The sequence below is a fragment of the Biomphalaria glabrata genome, chromosome 4 (genome assembly GCF_947242115.1).
Source record: "Biomphalaria glabrata chromosome 4, xgBioGlab47.1, whole genome shotgun sequence".
NCBI classification, from domain to species: Eukaryota; Metazoa; Mollusca; class Gastropoda; family Planorbidae; genus Biomphalaria; species Biomphalaria glabrata.
Window position 1 is genome coordinate 28,403,343 of NC_074714.1, and position 23,799 is coordinate 28,427,141.

The 23,799-nt window shown below is 35.5% G+C and overlaps 1 protein-coding gene across 3 annotated transcripts in view; it reads left to right on the forward strand.

The window, feature by feature from the left end:
• Window positions 1–5,908: 5,908 nt before the first annotated feature.
• The window catches only part of LOC106062953 (GATA zinc finger domain-containing protein 14-like), a 91,329-nt gene continuing 73,438 nt past the window's right edge, over window positions 5,909–23,799 (forward strand). Inside the window, exons 1-3 of one of the 3 annotated variants that reach the window (XM_056025871.1) lie at window positions 5,909–6,405; window positions 16,800–16,910; window positions 17,971–18,426. In XM_056025871.1, coding sequence (XP_055881846.1) covers window positions 5,952–6,405; window positions 16,800–16,910; window positions 17,971–18,426 — 1,021 coding nt within the window. In that variant the 5' untranslated portion in view covers window positions 5,909–5,951. The remainder of the gene's footprint in view (window positions 6,406–16,799; window positions 16,911–17,970; window positions 18,427–23,799) is intronic. The other 2 variants (XM_056025869.1, XM_056025870.1) reach the window with 2 other exon arrangements.

A 23,799-nucleotide genomic window follows, 5' to 3' on the forward strand; every position in this document is an offset into this window, starting at 1 on the left:
CGCGGAAAAAAATTTATATATATATATATATATATATATATATATATATATATATATATATATATATATATATATATATATATATATATATATATATATATATATATATATATATGTATATGTGTGTGTGTGTGTGTGTACATAATTAATCTTTATTACATTCTGACCCTTTCGGAAGACGTTTATTGTTTATTGTAGACTCCCCGCCCTTGCTAGCAAGGGGGTCTGGGGGAGTTCGCAGCGCTCCCCTAGCGCGGGGCGAGGCCCCGCCGCCAGGCACTATTTCTGGTATTGAAAGCCAACAAAATGCATATTCTGAGGTATCTACAGTGCATTATCTTGCTATTAAAAAGTTTTATTTCAAAAACCTAATGTGCTATTCTTACTGACTAAGACCCTCTCGCGCCGTTCGGCCATTTTCCGGCAAGCTGTTTCCGCAACTCTTATTTTGCGTAATTCATTTTGTGTGAGAACATGTCCCGCAAAACCTCATGCGACGCTCTGTCACAACCTTACTAAGGATTCGACTCCCAGTTCGGCATATGATTTCTTTGATTTAGTCCCGATCTCTATGACTGACTCCTAAAATCTGTCTTAGCCATCTTTGTTGAGATACATTTAATGATTTTCAATTTCGGCAGAAGACTATTCACACTTTATTAATGGAGCCCAAGCCACTGGTAGAAATTTGTAACCTTTCTTGACTACACTCTTGGAATTACATGCCTGTATTTCGCTTTAGATTTTATATCGAAAAGGAAAGTTTTTTCGTCAAATCATCTGTTGAGGAGTTTTAAACTAAGAAATCTCTGGAGTTTTTTTTTGGTTTTGTTTTTAATTCAAAACCCCATTTAGCTACGATCATAGAATTTGGTGACTATAGTTTGCTTTAAAATAATATTGAAGAAAGAGGTTTTCAACTCTAAACGCTCTGTAGGGGAATTTTAAACTCAAAACCACCTGGAGGGGTTTTAAACTTTAAAGAAAAAGCCATCTGGACGAGGGGGATTTACACTCAAAACCCCTTTGGCTACGCTCATAGATTTTATAGTGTGTAATTTGCTTTTTTTTTTATATTGAAGAAGTACTTTTTAGCTTCAAACACCAACTGGAGGGGGGGGAGGTTGAAACTCAAAGTGTGTAATTTGCTTTTTTTTATTTTGAAGATGGGGTTTATCGTAAATTTGGAGGGGGTTTTAAAATCAAAATCTTCCTCAACTGTGCTGTTGGAATTTGGGGATTGTTGTTTGCATTTTTTTTGTTTTGTTTTATAGAAGAGGGGGATTTAACTGCAAAAACCTCTGGTAGGGGGTTTAAAATTCAAAACCCCCTATAGGGGGTTTTAAACTCAAAGGCCCCTGGTAGAGGGATTTGTATCTCAAAACCCCCTGATAGGGGTTTTTTAAATCTCAAAACCCCCTGTAAGGGGGATTTAAACTCAAAACCCCCTGGTAGAGGGTTTTTAACTCAAAACTGCCTCAGCTGTACTGGGGTAAGTGATGATTTAGTATTAAAATCTCACCTAAAATAAACAAAATGAAAGCAAAAATCAGTCACTTAATTCCGTTCCCCCCCCTGCGGGGGGGGGGGGAGGGATTTCATTTCGGGGGGGGGGGTTTGAACCCCAAGAACCCCCCCTGGCTACGCCCATGGATTGTACCCACCCAGTAGCATCACCATCTGGCTACTGAGATAAATTCTATATAGCATCGCAAGGCCTAGACCTGACGTAGAGCCATCCTCCACCACCTGCTTACACATGCACATCTATATCCTATACTCTTAAGCGAGCAATTCTTGTATGTATGTATGTATGTATATATATTTATATATATATAAATTTTATTTCGAAAACGGCTCTAACGATTTTCTTTAAAATTTCACGGTATGTGCATAATAGTGAGAAAAAAATTATCAACTTATTGGCCACATTGGGAAAACTCGAAGTCGACCGTTATATCGGTTTGAAAATGGCTCATTATGGAAAAATTAATTTTGGCTAGAATGTTTTATGAATGAAATTTTCTATTTGACGTCAATAGAAAAAAAACTTGACACCGCTTACGTCACTAGGCTCACAGCAGTACAATACGACTTTTCTTCGCAAACAAGAACAAGTTTTAATGATTCAATTGGCGTAATTAAACATTTGCGCACCATCTTATTGTACATTGATCCATTATGAAACTATGGAAGAAAAATAATGAAATTTAATATCTTTATGTATGATTAGTTATTATGTTTTAAAGGCTTTATAAATTGTTTACACTTTAATTGAGTACACCCGTAGGTAGCTTTTACTTTGTTATTATTTTGCTGGTGAATTATTGCAATGTGTTTTATCTTCGAAGTCTACTGTCCCATACTAAAACATAGGAAATGGTCATAACACAGCTTATCTATGCCTTATACTTGCACAACCAGAGCCGGACCTAACATTTGAGGGGCCCTATGTGAAATGGATTGCGCACGGACCAGTAAGGGTATGGATAAGGATAATAAGTGAAAATACAGATTTTGTATTAGAAAATAAATTCGGATTTGCATTACATTTTTATTAAATGAAAGCTGACGATGCCATTTTTTATATTATGCGTAGGGCTGGCGTTTACCATATTGATTGACACCCCAAAATGACAATTTTGTCTTTTTAAGGACATTTTTATGAGTTTCAGGAGATTTCCAGGAGCTCCTTGAAAACAAGGAGACCACGGGAACCCTATTATAAATTATAATGGTTTAATTTAATAATTTACACCTAGAATTAGCGCGGTGCTTTTGAATCTTAGGGGTCCACTGAGGCAGCATAGGCCTAAGGCTGGCCCTGATGATATCCAGCTCACAGTCAACGAATTTTCATCACGCTGCTGTTTTTTTTAATTAACCTATAAACCTCGGTAAAACTGAAGTCATGTTCCAGAAGTCACCCAATAAAATCTACACAGCCCCAAAGTTCAGCGCGAATAGGCATTCCTTAACGTGGTAGACAACTTCACATATCTGGGAACCATAGTATCTTCTTCTTCTTCTAGCCAGCTTTATTGCTGCTGAGCTGTGAGCTCTTTTGCAGACTGTGCCAAGGAAAAAAGTGTGCTGTTTTCTTCAGTTGTTCAGCACTACCGTACAGGGTGTTGGTTATATTGGGCTGTAGTGGAAGTAGGGTCTGCCTAAGGTGGATTAGGGAGGGGCATTCAAAGGAACCATAGTATCAAATGACACATTGCTTTAAACTACTTTAAAGGGAGGTTGATATGTGATCAGGGATAGTCATGCTTTTGGACGCCTCCAAGCGAGAGTGTGGCGAAATAAATCGCTCCACCTGTCTACAAAAATCAGTGTCAACCAGTGATTCTCTCAACCCCTCTATGTGGATCTGAGATATAAGTACTTTATAGAAAGCAGCTAAGACTTCTTGAACGACTTCATTAAAGACCGCAATACAAACAGCGATACTCTTGCAAAATGGTATGAACTTCTTATAATCCGACAGGGCAATTATTCCATATGGGGGACGAACATATTTTTGGCTATGTTTTATTTTTAGTAAGCTGAAAGGTTGTCGGAGTAACAGAGATGCCTCACAATAACGCTTCTTTAGAATACTAACGCGATGTTTAACTCTTAGGAAAAAAATGCGCGATTTTACTTTGTTACTAGGTGCACGTTTTACACTATAATGTAAAGATTTTGCATCACTTGATGATTCTTACTAAAGCCATAATAATAAGGCTTGTCTTCGAGTCCGAAGATTAGTGAGGAATGCAGTATTTCCCGTGAATGCGCAGCCCCAGCTGTGACCTACATATTTTACCACATCCAGGGCAAGCATAACCATTGTCCGCAGATGGTCGATTTTCTTTTCGCCGTCTGCGTTTGTACTCGGCAGCAGATTTTCTTTTGGTCTCAAATGCGTATCCCGCGGCCTTCGTGAGTGACCTTCAGCTGTCTCGTTCGGAGGCCGCATAAAACCAGGTGCTCTATGTCAGCCAAGGAAAGTTGATGCCTAAGCTGGTCTTTAAAGCATCGACCAACTTTTACCTCACCAAAAAAAGTCTGCCTTTGGCATACGTTCGTCTCCCATACGGAATATGTGCCATACCCAGTGCAACTGTTGGACCATAAGAAGTCCCTCTATACTGTCCATACCGGCGTTGGCAAGGACATCGCTGTGTCCATGATGGAGCGCAAGCATCTTTGGTGAAAGCACTCAAGAAGTCTTAGTTGTTTTCTGTAAAGTGTCCATGTCTCAGAGCCATAATGAATATATTAATTGCAATATTAAATGTCAGAAAGTTACCATTTTAGAAGTTACACTGCAAAGACTTTCTTCCAAGCCTATAATAGCCCAATAGTTTCACGTGAAAGAAGCAATGTTAAACGTTAAGACGTGAGCTGTGGTTTTCTATAGGGGGGGGGACTTTCTATTCTAATCGCCCATGTACAATTACATTGAGAACTGACATAACGAAAAAGAAACTCTTCGGATTGATAGTCTTTACCCGATCATTCATTTTGGTAATTACAAAAATTATCCCAAAATGACTTCGGGTATATATCCTTCCTTAACAAATTATTCATCCGAGCGAGGCTCGGTCACCTGATATTCTAGATCTAACGTAGTCATTATAGATCTAGAATCTATATCTACATTACAAATTACAGAAATAGATCTAGAATTTCAATCCAGACGTATAGGCCTAACTATTTCGAGTATATTTTAGATGTAAAATCTAATCTTTAGCCTCTTAGTAGGTCTAAATATTCTAATTCAAATAGATTTTAGACCTTATTAACTGTCTTAACTTAGCCTGTAGTATCACAAGATCTACTACTCTAGATATAGAATAAATATCTATATCTATATATAATCTATCAGACAGATAGAGAGAGAAAGAGAAAAAAGAGACACTTTAGGATTCTTGATCTACTCTAGATTATTTTGTAAATATAATCTAGATCTAGATAATAATCTTATATCTAGATTCAGCCTAAATATATTAGTTACTGGATCTCGTGTAGATTTAGATGTAAATCTGATCTAGAATAGATTTAAATTTATAGATAGATCTAGATCAAGATTTAAGTCAAGACTACAACTTGAATCTAGATCTAGACCTAGAACATCAAATAGGCAGTAGATCTGGATCTACATTCAAGACCAAGTTTTCAAATAAGTCCGTACTAGAATTTAGACATAGTCTAGAATCCTTGTCCTTATTAAATTATATTCTTTTTTTTTTTTTAGAAATCAATGTGTTAGAGACATATCGGAAAAATGTTTTGACATGATTATAAATTACCCTTGTCATTGAATAAACGAAGCATTAGCGCTAAGCTTAACCAAATGTAGGCCACTATAGGACGAAATATAAACAATAAATGAATTTTGTATTGCAGAAATAAAAGAGTGATCTTTCCATGACTTCTCGGCCACAATGGTTAATTCCGGCCCTGCTATTTAGTGAATACTGCTTGTTCTCCCCCCCCCCCTCATCTTTTTTTTTCGCCACTAAAGTTACGTGGGGTAACTCTAGTCCGACTTTTAGAAATAAAAGAGTGATCTTTTCTTTACTTCTTGGTGTCCAAACTGTTGAGCCATGAAGAGAATTATATATATATATATATACATATTCTTATTAAATACATTCTTTTTATTATATTACTTTGTATCTGAAAAAAAAAGGGGAAAAGCGCCAATAAAGTGACTCACACCAAGTGCCAGTTATGCTCGCTACGCCTCTGGGACAAGGTCCCAACATTTCAGAGTTCAAGACTGGACTTATGTTACACTAAATTCTTTTGTTATCTTTTTTTTTTCTTGTACTAGGTTTATATTACACTGATAATTTCGTTACCACTAAACACGTGACAATAAAATAGTTATATTTAAGTTCGCTACAACCAGAACATTATCTTATGTTAACCTTTGCAGAAGTATTAAATATTTATCTATGAAACCGATGCAAATGTTTAATTTACGGGTACTATTTTTTGTTTCGATTCTTGTTATTTTGTCAGTTCATTGTCAAAAATTCAGTAAAAAAGATAAACATTTGAATGAACAATATAAACCTAATCTAAAAATTAAAGAAAACAAATTTATCAATATAGGTGGCAATGTCAGTTTGAACGATACCATTGAGCAAAATATTACAAGTGAAGAAACTCAAGACAATAAAGAAAATATGAATGAAACTATCAGTTTAAAAACTGTCAACGCAAAAGAAAATGTTACATCCGTAAAGACTCAAACTATGACCAGCCAGATTGAGTTCTTGAATGCATCCACTCACATTTCTGATTTGGACATAGTCAATATAACCCAAGATGAAACATTATCAAATTCTTCGGAGTCTTACAAAAAACCATCTACGTCTTGTGACTGCCATGTACATCATCTAATGGGTAAAAAATTGCTTCATTTTATTTTTTTTTAAATACAATAATTAATTTTTTTAATGAAAAAAAAAAGATTAAAATATGTACAAATGATTAACTAAAATAAAAAGGAAAAAATCTATCTATCTATTATTGATGTGTGTTTATGTGGTTGGCTGATACAGATTGTAATTGTGTGTAAATCAATGTTAACTGCGAGTTTGGTGCTAACACATCCAACAGAACAATTATAGATAGATTGAATAAATCCAGATGTTAACTTAAACAACAATTTATTAAAGAATAAGAGCTCAGTCTGCGTCGTCGCTATCTATGCTACAAGCCGGTCTCCTTCGCCGTACTGTCCGTTGATTCCCTATTTGCGTTATAACTTCTTAAATGATCTATCTATCTATCTATCTATCTATCTATCTATCTATCTATCTATCTATCTATCTATCTATCTATCTATCTATCTATCTATCTATCTAATCTATCTAATCTATCTAATCTATCTATCTAATCTATCTAATCTATCTATCTAATCTATCTATCTATCTATCTATCTATCTATCTATCTATCTATCTATCTATCTATCTATCTATCTATCTATCTATCTATCTATGATCTATCTATCTATCTAATCTATCTAATCTATTAATCTATCTATCTAATCTATCTAATCTATCTATCTAATCTATCTATCTATCTATCTATCTATCTATCTATCTATCTATCTATCTATCTATCTATCTATCTATCTATCTATCTATCTATCTATCTATGATCTATCTATCTATCTAATCTATCTAATCTATTAATCTATCTATCTATCTATCTATCTATCTATCTATCTATCTATCTATCTATCTATCTATCTATCTATCTATCTATCTATCTATCTATCTATGATCTATCTATCTATCTATCTATCTATCTATCTATCTATCTATCTATCTATCTATCTATCTATCCATCTATCTATCCATCTATCTATCTATCTATCTATCTATCTATCTATCTATCTATCTATCTATGATCTATCTATCTATCTATCTATCTATCTATCTATCTATCTATCTATCTATCTATCTATCTATCTATCTATCTATCTATGATCTATCTAATCTATCTAATCTATCTATCTAATCTATCTAATCTATCTATCTATCTATCTATCTATCTATCTAATCTATCTAATCTATCTATCTATCTATCTATCTATCTATCTATCTATCTATCTATCTATCTATCTATCTATCTATGATCTATCTATCTATCTATCTATCTATCTATCTATCTATCTATCTATCTATCTATCTATCTATCTATCTATCTATCTATGATCTATCTAATCTGTCTATCTATCTATCTATCTATCTATCTATCTATCTATCTATCTATCTATCTATCTATCTAATATCCCTCTCTCTCTCTTTATATATATATATAAATATATCAGAGACAGAATAGAGGTACTTCTTACGGTCCGACAGTTACGCTGGGCAGGGCACGTATCCCGTATGGGAGACGAACGTATGCCAAAGGCAGACTTTTTTTGGTGAGGTAAAAGGTAGTTGACGTAACAGAGGCGCTCCACGGAAACGCTTCAAAGACCAGCTTAGGCGTCAACTTTCCTTAGCAGACATAGAAGAGAGCACCTGGTTGCATGCGGCCTCAGAACGAGACAGCTGGAGGTCACTCACAAAGGCCGCGGGATATACATTTGAGACAAAAAAAAAATCTGCTGCCGAGGACAAACGCAGACGGCGAAAAGAAAATCTAAATCGGCCACCCGCGGACAATGGTTATGCTTGCCCTGGGTGTAGCAAATTATGTAGTTCACAGCTGGGGCTGTGTAGCCACGGGAAATACTACATTTCCCACTAATCTTTGGACTCGAAGAAAACTTATATATATAAATATAAGTGGCTGATTTCAAAAGACTGACAAACAATAATCTCCGACCAGGTCAACAACATAATAGCTCTTTAAAATCCCGTTTAATCTTTTTCTCGCACATCCGGCCATATGATAACTAGTGTTCATATGTTCATATTTTCACATTTGATTATGGGCTTTGTTGCTGCACATAAAAATTATATTTGTGTCAGACGCGAAGAGCCCAAATTTTTAGTAAAAGAAATTACAAAAGTCATTTCTCTATAGAAGAAGTTACGAAAGTTATATAATATAAAACTACAGACCTATATATACTACAATAAATGTAGGTATTTGCTCTCTATTTACGATTTATTTAGCTAGGTGCTGTTTTACTATTACACACCAAGTATCATATTTTAGAAAAACCCAGGTCCTTTTTTTGTGTAACGCTATTAGCTGACTACGTATAGATCTAAATTACATCTCTTTATTAGTATAATTAAATCTTTATATTAAAATCTGTATGAATGCGTTGGTAATATAGTACATCTAAAGCTACATATTATAAATGAGATTAGTAGATTTATGTTAATAATTTAAGTGGTAAGAATAGATCTATTGCTCTATAATTTTAGAATCTACATATTTTTTTAGCATCTCGTACAGCACAGCAGACAAACGGTTCCGCGTATACCGTAGGCGTAGTCATATCACCACATGGGCACATGTGATTCGTGAAACATTCAAATAAATAGTTTTGCACTCAGCATTAATCTTCGGAATCAATGACATTGTCATTAAGTAGACTCTATATCTATATCTACATTTCAGATCGAATCTAGTTTAGAAATCTACATTCAATCTTGAGACTAGAATGTCACTAATCTAGATCTAGCTGTACCTGACTTAAGTTTATTAATTAGGATAGGCCTACTTCTACCAGTGGCGTAGCTAGCAATGTGCGGGTGGTGCGGGCCGCATGGGGCATCAAATAATGAGGGGCATCAAGCTAAAGACAAACTTTGTCAGTAAAAACTACACATTTGTATAACACAGGAAGAAACAAAAACAAATGTATTTGTTTCGTTGATTTGTTTTTCTCCTATATATTACATTAAATGTAATCTGTAGATCAGGGTTCTCAACCTGTGGGTCGCGACCCCCTTGGGGGTCGATGGACGATTTCCCAGGGGGCGCATAAGATCATCGAAAATATAGATTGTTTTTTGTGTATTCTATCATTTAAAACTCGATATTTTACAAACCTTTTTTTCCCATTTGAAGTTACTATTTCATTGTTATTGTAATTCTAGAATAGATGTTTTAGACAACTAAAACAGAATGATCTTATACATTTTAATAGTTGCAGCCATACTATTTTGAACACTTTTAAATTCATGTAAAATTCATGCATACTGCAAACTTACATTTTTGTGGATTCATATATATGCAATTTCGTTTAATTAACAATACGCCATCGTTATTGAAGGTAATATTTTCACTATGGGAAAAAGCCATGACAAAAGTTATCGCACAAAAGAAAGTTGAAAAAATAAAATAAAATGTGGATATGGTTTTACTTCACTAGTTTAAGCAGAACTTGAAAAATCCAAGTGCGTTATTTGTAACGAACTTCCATAAGTCGAATCTAAGTAGCCGAAATAAGTGCATCATTTTGATACTCAACATCCGAGCTTTGTCGACATGATACCCAGTACTTTAAGGTAAAATAGGTATAGGTATTCATCGACGAATATTAACAAAGACACTGCCACAAGAATTAAAAGTAATTAAAAGCGTATGAATGAATCAAATGTAACATGGCTTGATTTGTCTGAAACAATCTGATTCTGCCAAATGAAACTTCAAATTGGCAAACGAAAATAGAAGAAACAATATCAATATTTACACGTTGCTATTCTTATCCGATCACTACGAACCTGACTAAAAGATAAAATTGATAGTTTCTGTGAAAGAACATTTGCGCATGCATGCGCATGAAATTTCATCCTACTTTCCAAAGCTTCCTGACCTACCGTTTGCACTTGTGAGAAGTCCATTCACAGTCAAAGTTGAAGATGTTCCGGAGACATCAAAAAGTAGTGATGCAGTAAAAAATCAATTGTCTTTAATCTTGATTAAGTACTTGCAGTCCTATTTCAATTTGTGTCTGTATCGCAATTTTTTTCTCAATTTCAAAGAATTATTTTCGCGTAACATGGTTTTCCAGCTTTTAAGACATGAATTCTAAATAAAGAATAAGACTTCATGCAGAAGATGACAGTAGTTGTGATCTTTTCGAGAATCTCTAGTCTGGTAAAACAGAAACAAACTCACAGTCGCAACAAGATCGTAGCTTAACGTTGACCCAACCTCTGCCCATGCTCCGTCATGCTTTTCAAATGTTTCCTCTAAGTCTGTAACATGAATAGGGTGTGGCTAAGAAATAGAAAAGTAAATAGATGCACGTAGACGTAGGAGAGGTCGAAATTCATTTATGTGAAATGTAATGATAAGGAGAAATATCAATTTGAAGAATATTATTTCAAACTGTTTCGTAATTTAGCATTAAGTTTTGGCAATGCATATCAGATACTTATAGGAGATTTCCATTTTATAACAATTACTTATGCTTATGAACGATAATAGCTTTGCTGTTGTAAAGAATGGGGGGTCCCCTCAGAGTGGGGAAATGTAAAAAGGGGTCGCCGAGCTAAAAAGGTTGAGAACCGTTGTTGTAGATTATCTTGAATCAAATTAGTTACATTTGTTTAAAGCTCTGAAGGCAACACACTTTTACACTTTCTTCAGAGATACATGGTTTAGTATTACTACATTGTTCAATGCTGTAAGGGAAAAAGTTGTGTTGGTACATATCTTACTCAATTATTCAGTACACTTGCTTCCCCTGCTTACAAGTACTACATCTACATTGATCCAACAATAGATTTGATGAGTGATGGAGGTTATCTACGAAAATTGAGAAGTATGAGGCCAACAGAGCTCACATTCAGTCATCGCTTGCTGGAAGGGAATTTGTAGTTCGTCTGTAGGGAACAGTGTAGACAGCAAGGCGCAATATTTAATTTCAGAATAGGGGACGAGTAAAGAAATTATCCAAAGAGAATCTTGGACAGTTTTCTCTCAAAGCAAAATCTGGCACTCCGTGGTCATCGCAAACAATTTAAAGAAGTATTAGAAGGTCAAAATCAAAGCAATTTCTTGGATTTAGTGAAACTATTATCCAAGTAAGATTCCTGACATAACATCTGATTCGAACCAAGCCGAGTTCCACACCAAATGCGTTTAATGTCCCAAAAAACATAAAGCGAGTTTATTATGATTTTGTACGATTACGAAAGCATGATGAAAAAAATCTTGATGGTATTTCTAACAATATTGACAAAAACGAATTTCATATGGATACAAACGGTTGTCGCAGTTTCTTCAGAAAACTTCAACTTACTAAACAAGGATCCGTCGAGCTCTTGAGTTTTATAAAAACATATTCGCTAAATGAATCAGTCTCGAATATCACCATTTTGGTAAGTGTGGCTACATGCAAGCGAAATAGTTCTAAGCTTTAGTTAATCCAGAATTATGACACACTAATTAGGTAATTTTGTCTATTGAGCGAATGCTGGTATAAAAAAAGATTTTGATAAAAGTATTGATAAATTGCTAGTAAGAAAGCACTAAAATTTATCTGTAGTATCTTTTTGTAAAATTGTTTTTCTTCCGAATTAGCAATACTTGAACTTTGAATACACATTTCTTTTGGAGGAAAAAAAAAGTTTTACTGTTTCATTCTTTTTTTTTGGGGGGGGGGGCACCATGAAAGCCTGCCGCACCAGGCATCAAATACTCTAGCTACACCACTGACTTCTATATAGAGTCTATATCTAGATCTAGAAAAATTCTATACCTAGTCTAGATCAGACTCAGTAGAATTACTATATATACAATATTGAATACAGGCATACTTCTACTTATAGATGTACTTTTCAACGCCAAGACCTAATATACTAATATAATAATAATAAGACTTGTCATCGAGTCCGAAGGTTAATGAGGAATGCAATATTTCCAGTGGATACGAAGCCCTAGCTGTGACCTACATATTTTCCCACATCCATGGCAAGCATAACCATTGTCAGCTTGTGGTCGATTAAAATTTTCTTTTCGCCGTTTGCGTCTGTCCTCGGCAGCGGTTTTTCTTTTGGTCTCAAATGTGCATCCCGCGGCCTTTGTGAGTGACCTCCAACTGTCTTTCTCGTTCTTAGGCCGCATGCAACCAGGTGCTCTCTTCTGTCTGCTAAGGCAAGTGGGCGCCTAAACTGGTATTTAATGCGTTTCCGTGGGGCGCCTCTGTTACGTCGACCACCTTTTAGCTCACCAAAATAGTCTGGATTTGGCATACGTTCTTCCCCCATACCGGATACGTGTCCTGCCCAGCGTAACTGCCGGACCATAAGAAGTCCCTCTATACTAGTCTATACTGTCCATACCGGCGTTTGCTAGGTTATCGCTGTCTTGCCACTGTATGTCCATGAGCATCTTTGGTGAAAGCGATCAAGTAGTCTTAGTTGCTTTCTGTATAATACACAGCTTGGTAGACACTTTTTTTTGTAGGTAGGCGGAGCGATCTATTCCGCCAAACTCTCGCCTGGAGGAGTCCAAAAGCACTACTGGCCATATCCTAGATATGTGGTCTACCACGTTAAGGGGACGTCCATTTACGGTGATCTTTGGGGTTGAATATGTTTTATCGTGTCACTTCTGGAACGTGACTTTTCCCGAAGTTTACAGAAAGAGGTGGCAGGGTATTCGAATTCGTTGACCCCGATCTGGAGATCATGTTCCTTGTGGGCTAGCTGTGCGCAATCATCGGTATAGAGAAGCTCTGATATGACCGTTTCTTTTGTTTTTTGTATGGGATAGTAGACGTCGAAGATTGAACACATTGCCATCTGAACAAAACCTGATGTAGATGCCTAACTGCAATCGCTGCCTCATTTGACCCAGCGAATAGAGAAGGAGCAAATACACAGCCCTGCTTCACGCCATTTTCGATTGGGAAATAATCAGACAGGTCACTGTTGTGTCTAATCTGGTCTTTTTGTACCACTTGAAACTGCTTGAGAATGGATAGGAACGTAGGTGGGCACCCGAGCCTGGCCAAAATCATCCAAAAACCATCGACCGTGTCGAAAGCCTTCGTGAGGTCCATAAAGGCAGCGTATATATAAGTTTATATAGTATACAAGACTTTTATCTAGTCTAAAATCAAGACTAAGTCTACGACTCTATATCTAGACTGCCTAGAGTAACAGTTTAGAGTAAATTCTGATTATCTTAAATTCTATTTCTACTATATTTATAACCTAGATATATATTCTAGAAGTCATCATCATCATCAAAATCCATTTGAGTGAGGGCATATTCTAGAAGTAGATATACACTGATTCTATAGTTACAATTTGAATTCAACTTGAATAGTTATGATTATATAGATACAGACAGATTATAACTAGATTTTATAGATCTATGGCTATTATGACAAGGTCCATGCACTGGCGGATCCAGGGGGGGGGGCGGTAGGGGCGATCGCCCCCCCCCCCCCACTCGGCTGACCCCCCCCCCCCGAAGGGGGGGCGGAAGAATTATAGTATCGAATTCACACAATTCGTATGCGAATTTATTACTTATGTTAATAATATATACTAATTATTTATATTTTAACCTATAGTTAGATTATTTCGCTCCCCCCCCTTCTAGTATTTTGGCCGATTTGGTAGGGTCGGGAGGGGGCGATGGCATCAATCCGCCCCCGCCCCCCTCCACCATAAACTTTCGAGTGGGGGGGCGGTCTTATTTATTTGTAGAAATCACAGCTTGCTAACAGAATCAATTAAATATCTATATGATTAAAACTTGTTATTGGTATTTTAACCGGTCTTCATATAATTTCGTTCACCTGTTGGCCGATTGGAAGGGGAAGAGCGAATACTTCCACTGCCCTTCCCATCTAAACCCTTTGAGTGGGGGGGGCGGTCCTACTTTTATGAAGAAATCATAGTATGTGAACAAAATTAGTCGAATATATATATAATATAAACAGGTGGAAGTGCGATACATGCAATCCCCTTCCCTCCATCGGACAAATCAATACCTTTTCTTTTTGAATTATAGTAAGAAATTACAAAATTTAAAAAATCTGTCACTAATATAATTTATATATGCTATAAAGTAAATTCTTATATCGAGTCGCCCAACCCCTATTCTTTAATGCAAAATGCTATCATTAGCAGAAATTATAAAAAGGAGCGAGGATTAATCGTTTTCATTTTACCGCCCTTCCCCTTTCCAGACAGAGTTTGTGTAATTTCACATGAATTTATCATAACTATTTTAAGAAAGACTTTTCTTTAGAAAAGTTATAATTCAAACAAAATTTTTCAATATAACAGTTACGGTTGAGATGAGTTCAAAAGCCAGATAATCATTTCCTAGTCGACTTTTTCCAACCTTTACTCTATCTCATATTTTTCTAGTTAAATAAATTTAGGACTATAACTCACAATTTATGCTTGAATTTTATTGAATATTATTAATCGAATTTTTTTTTTTCGGCGGCGATCCTCAAAGCCTTAATCTAAATATGTGGGGTATGTAATCTTTTCAAAGAACAAATCGGTTTTATTTGCAATGTTTTAGGGACTATAAATTCATATTAGAATATTTTTCTTATTATTCAAAAAGCACTTTATAATAGAATGAATAATGAGCTGTAGGTCAGGAGAATGCGTTACTGCAGTGAAGAATGCCAGAAAACGCTTTTAGCGTCGTGGATTCGCCCCGAACCCCACTAATAAATAATGAGCTGTAGATGTCAGAAGAATGCGTTTCAGCCGTGAAAAATACAAGAAAACGCTTTTGGCGTCGGGGCTTCGCCCCGAACACCACTAATAGGTAATGAGCTGTACATGTCAGGAGAATGCGTTTCAGCCGTGAATAATACAAGAAAACGCTTTTGGCGTCGGGGCTTCGCCCCGAACCCCACTAATAGGTAATGAGCTGTACATGTCAGGAGAATGCGTTTCAGCCGTGAATAATACAAGAAAACGCTTTTGGCGTCGGGGCTTCGCCCCGAACCCCACTAATAGGTAATGAGCTGTACATGTCAGGAGAATGCGTTTCAGCCGTGAATAATACAAGAAAACGCTTTTGGCGTCGGGGCTTCGCCCCGAACCCTACTAATAAAAATTGAGCTGTAGATGTCAGAAGAATGCGTTTCTGCAGAGAAAAATGCAAGAAAACGCTTTTGGGCGTCGGGGCTAACCCTAACCCCGAACCCCACTGAAAAAGCTTAAAGCGCTCTCCCAGACCCCCAAGCTTGCAAGAGAAAGACTGTTTTTTTCTGTTTTTTTCGCCGAAGATTGAGAAACAGACTTATTTTATTCTCATATATCGAATATATATATATATATATATATATATATATATATATATATATATATATATATATATATACATATATATATATATATGCTGTACGCACGTTTATGCATAGGGTTAGGGTTTACTGGGCGTTAGGGTTAGGGTTTGGAAAAAAATCGCCCCCCCCCTTCCCCACTCCAAAGTTCTGGATCCAGTGGGTCCATGGCATGTGAGATCAATTTTTCAAAGCAACCATAATTAATGGACTTAATCTAAAACAAGTTTATTCATATATTCACATGCGATTCTTTTTCTTTATAAGCTTAGCATTATTTTGGACCAATGTCTCACAACGGCTGATAAGAGAAATCAGGTTATAAACATCAGGAGAAAACACGACCCCTTAACTAAAGAAAACATTAAGAAATTAAAACAGACACAAAATAGACAGTGGCATACAGTAACACCTTTTTAAAAACACGTTTTAAAAATCATTAAAAGTTTAAAAATTTAAGTTTTAAAATCACTACAATGTTATATTTCTACAATTATTTTGGGTGTGAAATTGTTTATCGGAAAATGCCGGGTACTTAAAGTAATCTAGTCCTAAAAAAAATACACAGATCTTGGGTAAACGACTCATCAAATAAAGTAATGTAAATGTGTAGTTTCACACGCTTGTTTCAGGTCTTTTCTTTTCTAGCCTCTATCAGGTTTGATCACAACTATCCCTATTTTTGTGCAGAATTTTTTTTTGTATCAGGTAGACTTAAATTCACAGCCTTATAATGTCAGTTTTTTTTTAAAATCAGAACTGAAAAATGCAAAAGATAAATTAGGCAAAAGGTACTTTCGGCACAATTATTAATTCTAGTTTTAAACCAAAAAAACAAAAAACAAAAACGCATAAGCGCAACAAAGCCCATTAAAAATACAACAAGGTCACTGTTTTGTCAGTGATAGCCTCCGTTCAAGAATGTAATTGAAAATACACAGTGATAGGTGGAAATAGTAAAGGAATTTTAATCTTAAGGTACAGCTTTGACAATGAAAGTTCTAATTAAATGATAACATGTTAATCTCCATTTTTTAATAGATAAATTAAAGAAAGACTTTTCATCTATGAGAACATACGTTAAAGAGAGACACAATCCAATTCAGATCCACATTTACAAGGGAGAAAAGATAAAATCATCACAAATGTCAGGTATTATATCTATCTATATTATAAAGTACAAAGTAAGGCATGTATGTATGTATGTATGTATGTATGTCCCGCATAGAAATCAAAACCGTTTGATAAATCTTGATAAAACTTGGCCGAAATGTTCCTTGGGTGTTAACTGGAACCGTAACGTATTTATAGTAGCCATAAAACAAACTTAAGACCCTCAAAAAAAAGTTGTCGAACTCTATAAAAGTATTAGTATCTTATAAATCTAGGCTATGTCTATCAAATTTTACATGAGAAAAGATCGAAAGGATCTAGATCTAACTACACTTTGACACATGAAAATTACAAAATATAGCTATTGATTTCATTATTTAATAAAACTAAGCTTGAAATTGGTCTTTCAAAAACATTTTCACATAAATTCGTTCCTTATATCTGCGAAGTTAGAAGTCCTGACGTAGGCTACATTCTTTAATTAGACAAGACCGAAATGATATACATCTCTCTATTCCTAGGTCTAAAACTCTAAGATGATAGAACTTCTCTTCGCAAAGATAGTTTTATACTTTAACACATAAACATACTAATTATAGTCCGTTCATTTCATATTTTAATCAAATTAACATTCAAATTTGTTTTTCAAAAGCATTTTTCATACATTCGTTCGCTATAGCTGTTAGCTAAGCCGAATTGACATACATTTTAGTATTTCCACTCATGATTCAGTACATCTAACAAAAAAGGGCACGCATTCGCAGAGCAAAGCCTCCACCCACCCGCCAAAAAACTCAATCCAAGCCAATATTTAACTCTAGATTACTCTAGATCTAGGCTAGCTCTAACTCAAGATGATAGATCTACTTTATACTTTAACACATGAACATACAAAATAAAGCCACCATCTACATAGGTAACCGGACAAAGAGTTTGTTACTATTTAAATACCCTTGGTTAAAGTAAATAAACAATTACACACCTGTGTTAGGTATGTGATTTCTTCATCTGCACTACAAAAGTATAAAAAAAGGAAACAAGATAGCTATATATGATAATGTTTGTTGCGAACTAATTCTTTCTTTTTTTTTTCTTTTAGAGCCCTCAAAAGATAACGATAAAAAAGAACTAGGCAAAGGAAAAACAAAAGATCAATCTAAAAGCTACTCAAAACAATTGAATAAAAATGATGATGATAATTTACAAGACCATGTGCATGTTCATTCAAAAGGAAACCTTAGACACAACCACTCTAAATATAACCATATTCATTCACTCAACAACCAAGATCTTCGTCGAAATTATCAAAATGGTCATAGCAATGTTAAATACAAACCTAAAAATACTAAATTTCATAACCAAATTAGACATGATCATTATGAACCAAGTGTTTCTAGACAAAGACATTTTAAAGTACAAGAGACTCATATCCACTTAAATATTCAAGTGTCTGGACGAAATGAGGAAGATGCTAAAGAAAAAGAGCGCCATAAAATGAGGGTAGAACAAATAAAAAAGGAGGGACTACTGGAAAAAGACCTTACAGCTAAGAATGGTAAGAAAGGCCAAATTTATTCTTTCTTTCTTTCTTTCAAAAGCTTCTTTCCTTCTGGCAATCAAATTATTAAATATAATCTTAATATCTTATGTTAACTTCCCATGCAATGTCTGAAACTGGTATGATTATATAATTCGTTTTCTATCGTTATAACGTTTTGTTATGTGTAATGCACAAAGTGTAAGGCAAAGTCTCTTGTTTTGGAGAGAAGAAATGTCTCCACAAATTAAATGACATTCGCTACTGTGTAAGCGCTTGTATACCTCTACTTCATCACACTGAAGAAACGCAGCGCTAAATATATTTTCACTGAGTTTAATGCTTACAAGCTCAGTTCAATAAACAAGTAATCCAGCTAGGAACAAACCAATTAGACTAATATTTTTACTGACACGTGGTATTATCATTGACTAAATAAAGGAAAGTGAAAATACGGATGATCAATAGTTATCCATAATACTGACCATCGAAACAATGACTCCGAGAGCTACGTCCCTTATCGTACAAAGATTTTCTGGATTGTTTGCGTCATTGAGTCTTCTTAACCTTCCTCCTTAACCTTCGATCTTTTTTTCTAAATATTAATGAAATTATGTTTTGTTTACTTCAGTATTTCTCCAAGGTCTTCGAGATGATTTAGTCTAACAATAAACAAGTCACCCTCTTAAAATATACAATGTCATTTAATGACTTGTCAACTCTCCTCTCCCAGCTTGGGCACTAAGGTGTAACAAACTCCCTCTTGCGTGTATTTCGCATTGAATCGCGCACTGAAGCGTGAAATTCTTCATGAATAATAATAAGGCTTGTCTTCGAGTCCAAAGAATAATGAGGAATGCAGTATTTCCCGTCGCAGCCCCAGCTAAAATCTACCTATTCTGCCACACCTAGCGCATGCATAAACTTTGTCCCCCGGAGGTCGATTTAGATTTTCTTTTCACCGTCTGCGTCTGTCCTCGGCAGTGGATTTTCTTTTGGTCTCAAATGTGTATCCCGGCCGTTGTAAATGATCTCCAGCTGTATCACTCTGAGGCTGCCTACAACCAGGTGCTCTCTTCTATATCAGTTAAACCAAGCTGGCGCCTAAGCTATTATTTAAAGCGTTTTCATTGATTAACTCTGTTACGTCGACCACATTTAAGCTCACCAAAAAAAAGACTGCCTTTGGCATGCGTTCGTCCCTCAAATGGGATACGTGCCCTGTTCAGCGTAACTGTCGGACTATAAGAAGTCCTTCTATACTGTCCATACCAGCGTTCGCAAGAACATCACATCCATGATGGAACGCAAACATTTAAGTGAAAGCATACAAGAAGTTTTAGTGGCTTTCTGTTTAGTACCCATGTCTTGGATCCATCTAGAACAGTGATGCCCAGTCTAAATCGACCTGCGGGCCATTTTAATTTCCAACTCTCGTGTCGCGGGCCACATGACCGAAAAAAGTAATGAAATGGAACTATAACTATGTTATTAGAAACACGTAGATCTAGCACTTACATTAATTAGTGAGATGTTTGAAGTTTATCTTCTTTTATACCCTTCTGAAAAATGGCTTCATTTCTCTACTTAAAATGTGAGCTACATTATATCTAGCTTAACCGTCTCTTTTTGGCAACTATATTCAATCCTATAATCTCTAGGCGTGGTTTAACAATATTTTATTTGCGACTCAATTCAAGAATGCTGCCATATTTTTTTATTTTTTTTTAAACAGACACTTTTTCTTTACAAATCAAATACATTGGATTATTATTATGTTCCACAAAAAAGTAAAGATTCGTTCACTTTTCCTGTTAGATTAAACATCTAGTCCCATTTCATAAACACAATGTTAAAGGTCATGGTACCAATCTATCAGAGAAAAAGTTAGGGCGCAAACATATGTAAAAATAATTTTATCAACCCTTTGGAGAGGGGATTTTCTACACTTTGTGCCGTCGTTTCGGCGGGCCGGATGGAACCACTTTGCGGGCCGGATCTGGCCCGCGGGCCGTATTTAGGGCATCACTGATCTAGAAGATTTGAGAGAACTACTGTTTGGTAGACAGCGTCCAAAAGAACTACTGGCCATGGCCAGACGGTTATCAGTGCACACCTTCACTTAATAGCGATGCGTCATTCGATACTATGCTTCCTGGATATGTGAAGTCGTTTACCACGCTAAGGGGCTGTCCATTTAAGATAATCTTTGGGAGAGAGAAAGAGAAGTTAGAAATGGAAAAGGAAAGAGAGAAAGAGAATTTAGTCATGGAAAAGGAAAAGTTAGCCATGTTAGAAAGAGAGAAAGAGAAGTTAACTATTGATAAAGATAAATTAGCTATGGATAAAGAAATAGAGAAAGAGAAGTTGGCTATAAGTAAAGAGAAATTAGTTACGGATAAAGAAATTGAGAAAGAGAAGCTAGCTTTGGAGAAAGAAAGGTTAGCCATAGAGAAAGAAAAGTTGGCAATAAATAAAGAAAAAGCTAAAGGGGAAGGTACTGGAAAGAAAAATGGCGCGTCTGGAAATAAATTGGCAAAATATAAAGGTACAATGTTTGATGAGAACAAAATAGACATAGATATTTTCTTAAAGAAGTTTGAAATTGAAATGAAAGAATTGGCTTTTCCTGAAGATAATTGGACATTTTTGTTATCGAAATCATTTGCATCAGAGGTACCGTCAAAGATTTGCATGAATCAGAATAATTACCGAATAGTAAAGGAGCAATTATTGCGAATATTTGGAAAAACTGAGGCGTTTTATCGTCAACAATATGTTAATTGCACCATTGAAACCAACGAGGATCCCCAGACATTTTTAGACAAGATGAATAGCTACTTTGACAACTGGACAGTCATCAGAAATAGAAAAGACGTTTGGTGGACTAAAAGTATTTCTTATGTCATTTATGAGAGTCAGGACGAACTAAAAATATTCCTGCTGGAGAGAAAGCCAAAATCTGTAGATGAGATTGTAAAATTAATAAGGGCTTACAAAGTGGCACATCCTGAAAAAAAGTTAAACAGAGGTAGCGATATTGAAGAAATAGTAACATTTAATAGAGCTAGAGAAACACAAGACAGTTATAGCAACAATAGAAGATTTAGGTATGAAGAGCAGAATAGGTTTAGAGGACAAGGAAGAAGCCAAATAGATAGTAGACAAGGCCAGTATAATAGCTACAGAGGGCGATATCAAGGAAACAGACAGGGAAGATATGACAGCGGAAGAAATAGAAGAGATCAAAGTTTGTCGTTGTTGTCGAGCTCAGGAAGTCTAGACTGTTTTCAAACATTTGTAGGTAAGAAGGCTGCCAGAACGATAAGGGACACTGGGAGCACTATTGTTGGAATAAACCGAAAATTGGTCGAAGATCACGAATATACTGGAAAAAGCAAAGCATATATTATGTTTGATGGTAAAACAGTTCGATTACCCGTGGCCCGAGTGAACACCGTATTATACAGGGAGCGTAGAGGCATGTGTTATAGACCATGATCAAATTGATTTGATTATTGGCAATATTACAAACATAAAGAAGTGCACGGAAAAGGAGATAGAAGATTGGAAAAATTGTTGTGGAATGGTCACTACTCGATCTTGTAGTAAAGATGTGGATGAAGGAGATTTAGCAAAGTTGTTCGAGCTATCAACTAAGGAAAAAGAGCATGATGAAGAACAACATGAAAACATAGAAACAATTGAAATCAAAGACATAGGATTTAACAAAGAAAAATGTATCACAAAACAAAAAAATGATCCAGAGTTACGCCAACTAGCAAAGAAAGGAGGTAGAGGAGGAAGATTCTACGTAGAAAGAGGAACTCTTGTTATTGAGATTGAATGGCATGGAAAAAAATAATTCAGTTTGTGGTACCCAGAGAATTCAGGCAGCTGGTAATGGAAAATGGACACGATATAGCATAAATAGGACATGGGACTACACAAAAAGAAACAAAGAATATTTCAGAATTTTTATTGGCCATCAATTAGTAAGGACATAAAAAGTTATGTGACTTCGTGCCAATTATGTTCTAGAAAAGGAGCAAGAAACATAAAAGCACCATTACAAAGGGTGGATGTACCAGATAGACCATTTAGTAAAATAGCGATTGATTTAATCGGTCCAATGCCAGTGGTATCAAATAGGGGTCACCGTTATATCCTAACTGTGATAGACGTGTGCGCCAGATGGCCGGAAGCTATCCCACTCAAATGAATTGAAGCTAGAGACATAGTACAAGCATTATAAACGTTATTTACAAGATTTTGATTTCCTAAAGAAATATTGTCAGATAGGGGCACTCAATTCAACTGTCAATTGGCTACAACATTCTTGAACATGTTTGGGATCCAGCAAAGGTTTACAACCTCATATTATCCACAGAGCACTTGTGAACGTTTTAATGTCAATCTAAAGAAAGCATTATCTAAAGTAGGGTATGATAAACCCAAAGAGTGGGACATGGCAATACCGTCAATACTATTTGCATACAGGGAGAGTCGTAATGAAACAACAGGGTTTTCACCATTTCAAATGATTTATGGAGGAAATCCACGAGGTCCAATGACAATATTTGTTAAACTAGGAACGCTACACTTAATAAAAAACACCAACACTCTAGTACCAGATTCATGAGTGAATTTATTTACACACTATGTTAACACACATGACACATAACATTCCAACATTCAGTCCCTTAGTCAAGGGGAATCATTCAAGTTACTCATATAAACAATGTCAACATTCATTACAATTTCTCTTTTCTTTTTCTCACACATTCTTACTTTCAACTTCAAGGGCAAAAATCCAGAATCAGAAAAGAATGGAAAATCAACCGAGAAATAGGATAGTACATATTATATTAACAAGTATTTTATACATTACAATAGTACAATGTAAAAGAGTTTGTGTAAAGCAAAATAACTCGAAAATCAAACAAATTACAAAAATCTGTTTTATTCATGTTTTTTTTTTTTTTTTTTTTTCAAAAACAATGAATAACGGAATGAAATAGTAGGCATATTCACATGACTAGGAATAATGATATATTACAACAACAAATATGGCAGGGCTTTTTTTTTTTATACAAAGGTATATTTACATTACTAGAAATAGAAATATGGTGATTAAGGAAAAAAAATGAAATAATAGTGTTGCTTACACAAACTCATCCGGGAGTCTTCCTTCTTGCAGTATGGTCAGCAGTAGAAGTCCCGATGCGCCTCGTTTGGTCATTACATTAGCTAGTTGTGCTCTCCCAGGACACCAGCGAATTTCAATTCTTTCAGTCCTGTACATCTCATTGATGGAAGCAATGTCAATACGCAGCCTTTTGTCTTCCACTAGTTTGGTGGTCTGCAACGCTTCAATGACACTTTTGTTGT